Source organism: Molothrus ater, chromosome 6 (assembly GCF_012460135.2).
Source record: "Molothrus ater isolate BHLD 08-10-18 breed brown headed cowbird chromosome 6, BPBGC_Mater_1.1, whole genome shotgun sequence".
In the NCBI taxonomy this organism is placed as follows: domain Eukaryota; kingdom Metazoa; phylum Chordata; class Aves; order Passeriformes; family Icteridae; genus Molothrus; species Molothrus ater.
Window position 1 is genome coordinate 38,159,306 of NC_050483.2, and position 3,643 is coordinate 38,162,948.

At 57.9% G+C, this 3,643-nt stretch overlaps 1 protein-coding gene across 1 annotated transcript; it reads right to left on the reverse strand.

The window, feature by feature from the left end:
• Positions 1-478: 478 nt before the first annotated feature.
• On the reverse strand, positions 479-2,262 carry NKX2-8 (NK2 homeobox 8). Its single transcript, XM_036384976.1, has 2 exons — positions 2,094-2,262; positions 479-1,023 (listed from the first exon to the last, which is right to left on the reverse strand). Exons 1-2 carry the CDS (start codon positions 2,257-2,259, stop codon positions 479-481), a joined length of 711 nt encoding a protein of 236 aa, XP_036240869.1. The 5' UTR covers positions 2,260-2,262.
• Positions 2,263-3,643: the final 1,381 nt, after the last annotated feature.

The following is a 3,643-nucleotide window of genomic DNA, read 5'->3' on the forward strand; positions in this document are numbered from 1 at the left end:
TGGAGATATTGAGACAAGTATTTAAGATTTTATAGCACAGGAGGCAATCCTACGAAACAGTCCCCAATCGTCAAAACTACACTTCTCCGCCGGGAAAAATTTATTTGCCAAAAATCATTTTATTAGTCACTGGAAGAGTCAGCTATTTTAAAACACACTAGGTCGCTAGGATGATCATTAATTTTTAACAAGAAATCTCTCGAACAGGAAGAGGAGGAGCAGAGGTTTTACAAAATTCGCGCCTCACGCGGCATCCTCGCCCTCGGGTGAGGCCGGTGTAGGGGAGCGTGGCCCCGGCCAGCTTCGTCCCGGCCTGCCGCCGCCCCAGAGCCGCGCTCCGCCGCCCGGCCCGCCCGAGCGCGGCCGCGCCGTGCCCCGGCGCCTTCCGCGGCGCCTTCGCCGCGCTACAGCCCGGGGCTGGGGCGGGCGGCCCCGCGCCCGTGGGATGAGTCCGGCCCCAGAGGGCTGAGTGCCGCTGTCACCATCCCCAGGAGACCACGGCCGGGTGCGCTAAGTGCTGGTACGCGGGGAAGACGCCGAGGGCGGCGGCGGGCGGGCAGGCTCGGTAGCCCTGCAGGGCGAGGGCGGCCTGGGCGCTGCATCCCGCCAGGGCGCAGCCCAGCTTGGGGCGCGCCGCGGGAGCCGGTGGGCTGGCGGGGCAGCCGCGGCAGGGCTCCCCGTCCCGCACCAGCACCGGCACCACCACCCGGCGCAGCAGGGCGGGCGGGCGCGGCTGCGGGCTGCCGGGGCCCTCGCTTCGCGCCCGCTTCATCTTGTAGCGGTGGTTCTGGAACCAGATCTTCACCTGTGTGGGGGTGAGGCTGAGCAGCCGGGCCAGCTGCTCCCGCTCCGGTGCCGAAAGGTATCGCTGCTGCCGGAACCGCCGCTCCAGCTCCAGCGTCTGCGCCTTGGAGAAGAGCACTCGCCGCTTCTTCTTCTTCTCCTCGGCCTCCGAGCCGCGGGCGGGGAGCGACCTTTGGGTGGAGTCGGGCAAGCTCATCTCCGGGCCGCTCTCGTCGGAAGCTGGGGACAGCGAGTGGGTTAGAGAGAGGGAGCAGCCCGGGCCGGGGAGCGCGGCAGGCATCGAGGAGGCCGCCGAGAGTTGAAATGCCTCTCGCAGGGAGAGCCCCGTCTGTCTACCGGGCCGGATTAATCCCAACAGTCAAGGAGAAATGTGAGCTAACCCCACGAACACATTAAACCGAGCCCACGGCACGGAGCGGGCTGTCGTCCGGGCTGGGACCCGCTTTTCCCCGCCGGCAATCCCAGCAGGGGCACGGCCGCTTCGCCGCGCACAGCCCGGGGATTGCGGGCTGCAGCCCTCGTGTTCCCTGGGTACTGAAACAGAATATGGGGCTCCCCTCTCCTTTCATAACTGCTTTTCGCTCGCCGCTCGATTACCTTAATATTTAACCTATCCCGGTGGTGTTCCCGCACCCATTCAAAGGGCGATATCCCACTGCGCACCCTGTATACACAGGTATACAATAAACACCGTGTATCTGTGGCACAATTTATGCGTGCGAGGTGCGACCCATATGCTGCACAGCTGGGTTTGCGAGCCGGAGCCCGCCCGCCGCGCTGGCAGGTGCGTGGATCGAGGCGGCAGCTCGGGGAAGCGAGGCACGGGGGTGCTCAGCTTTCCTCTGCGGAGCGTGGGGTGGCCCCAAACCCTTCAGCACAAAAAGACAGGATTTCTTGCAACAGTGGAACGGGGGTAAAAAACTAATCCGGGAAGTAGGCTTAAACGATAAACGCACAGAGAGTGGTGGACGCAGGCTGAGATTTTGGTTTCTGCCATAGCTGAGAATATGCACTGATCTACCAAAAAGCCCCCAAAAAGCCTCCCAAAATAGCCCACAACAAAACCCAAACCATCTTTTCTGTCTTAAGATCGTGCCCGGGACATTTCTGCTGATTCGTTGTTGCAATTCAGTAATATTTAATAAAATTCCCAGCCTGGACTCCCTCGATCCTGTAGGCTATGTACACTGTCAATTCGCTGCTTCGCATCTTCGTCAAAGGAATTGGGGGGAAAACAAATAAAAGATAATTGTGCGGAGGTGGCGAATTCCTGTCCGTTTTATACTCACAGGGATAGTGATTTCTGTCTGTTTCTATCCACCCTCGATACGGCGAGCCGGTGTAGTTCTCCGCTGAGTGGCGATGGTCAGAGGCTTGCTTTATGCTATTAGCATCCTGCTCTGGTAAATCCAAAATGCTCCTCACTGTAAAACTGATCCTCCCAGATGTGGCCATGGTAGGTTGTGCACACACCCCCAAAAAAATATCACCCCAAGCCGAATCCCCTTCCTTAAAAGCTGCGAGGAAAGGATTGCGTCCAGTTAGTGGGGAATCTCTCGGCTCGAGAGGACCTTCCTTTCCATCGCCACCTAACCTCAAATATTAGTGTCGTTTACAGAGGTGTCCTGTTTATATAAACAGTCCTCCCCACTGCAAACACTGCCTGCTTTCAAACCGTCCCTGTCTATAGGATGCTAAGTACCTGAATTAGTCAAGTGCTAAAGCCCTAATGGGAGTAGGTGTAACCCCCCCCTCCGCCACCCCCATGAGAGAATAACCCGTTACCTCCCAAAGACAGCAGGAAACAGGCGTCATCATTACATATTCTGTCTGATTAGCCAAAAGTGGGGACAGATAATGGTAATTGTTAGCAGTGAATAACATCTTGGGTGGCATGTGGATGACCAACAACCACCCCCCTCCATCCGCCACCGAAGCCACCAGCGTCCCTTCTATCCGCAGACAAAGTGAATCCTCCCAGGACATCCGCAGAGCATGCCGAGAGCCCCCTCCCCACTTCTCCCTCTTTATTTCCCCCCCTCTCTTGCCTCTTTCTTTAAATCTGGATGGAATTTATGTCGTTATTTGTTTTATTTGCCGGACTGTTTGCAGTGCTACCTCAAATTCTCTTCTTGTTGTTGGCAGGTTTCTTACCCTCAACGGGGCATTTTTCACACCTCGACTGGGCTCTCGGCGGGGAAGGCTGGCGGGTGTGTGCGTTAAGGAATGGGATCTCTGGCATGGGTTTTTTTTTGCGTCTCCTGGGCATGGTAGATGGAAGGTGCATCTTTATCTCGAGAAAGATGATAGCGGGAGCTTGGCATACTCGGTCCATGAGGAAGAGTCAGGAGGGGGGTAGAGGTGATTTTTTTTTTTTTTTAATCACTAACCCGAGGAATATCTCATCGGACGGGGTGTGTGAGTGATGAAACGACTCCAGCTGAGGAGGGGGAGAAAAGATCAAACACGGCGCGTCTATTTATCCGCGCCGTCCCTGCCGACCGCCGCTTCATCTGCCGAAAGAGGCAGCAAACGAAGCCGAGGACCGGCGCCCCCCGGGAGGAGGGTGCTGACACTGTCTGGGCGCGGTTCGGGGACGCTCCGCGGGACAAGCACCTTCTCTCAGCTTCACCTCCCCTCCTTCTTTCACCGGGCGGCCCTTGTCCCCTCTCGAAGCTGTGGCCGGGCTTTGCCCAGCCTCGATGGCCGCCGAGGACTCATAAGAAAATACGGCACAGAAAGAAGCAGCCCAGCGTGCCGTTCAAACGCAAGCCCGCAGTGACAGGGCTCGGTCCCCGGCGGCAGGGCGGCGGTACAAGTGACCGATGGGGGCGATGTT

Coding starts and splice junctions, on each gene's coding strand:
- NKX2-8 (XM_036384976.1), bottom strand. CDS start 2,259: ATGGCCACATCTGGGAGGATCAGTTTTACAGTGAGGAGCATTTTGGAT. Junction 1,024..2,093: donor AGACAGAAATCACTATCCCT/GTGAGTATAAAA, acceptor CGCTGTCCCCAG/CTTCCGACGAGAGCGGCCCG.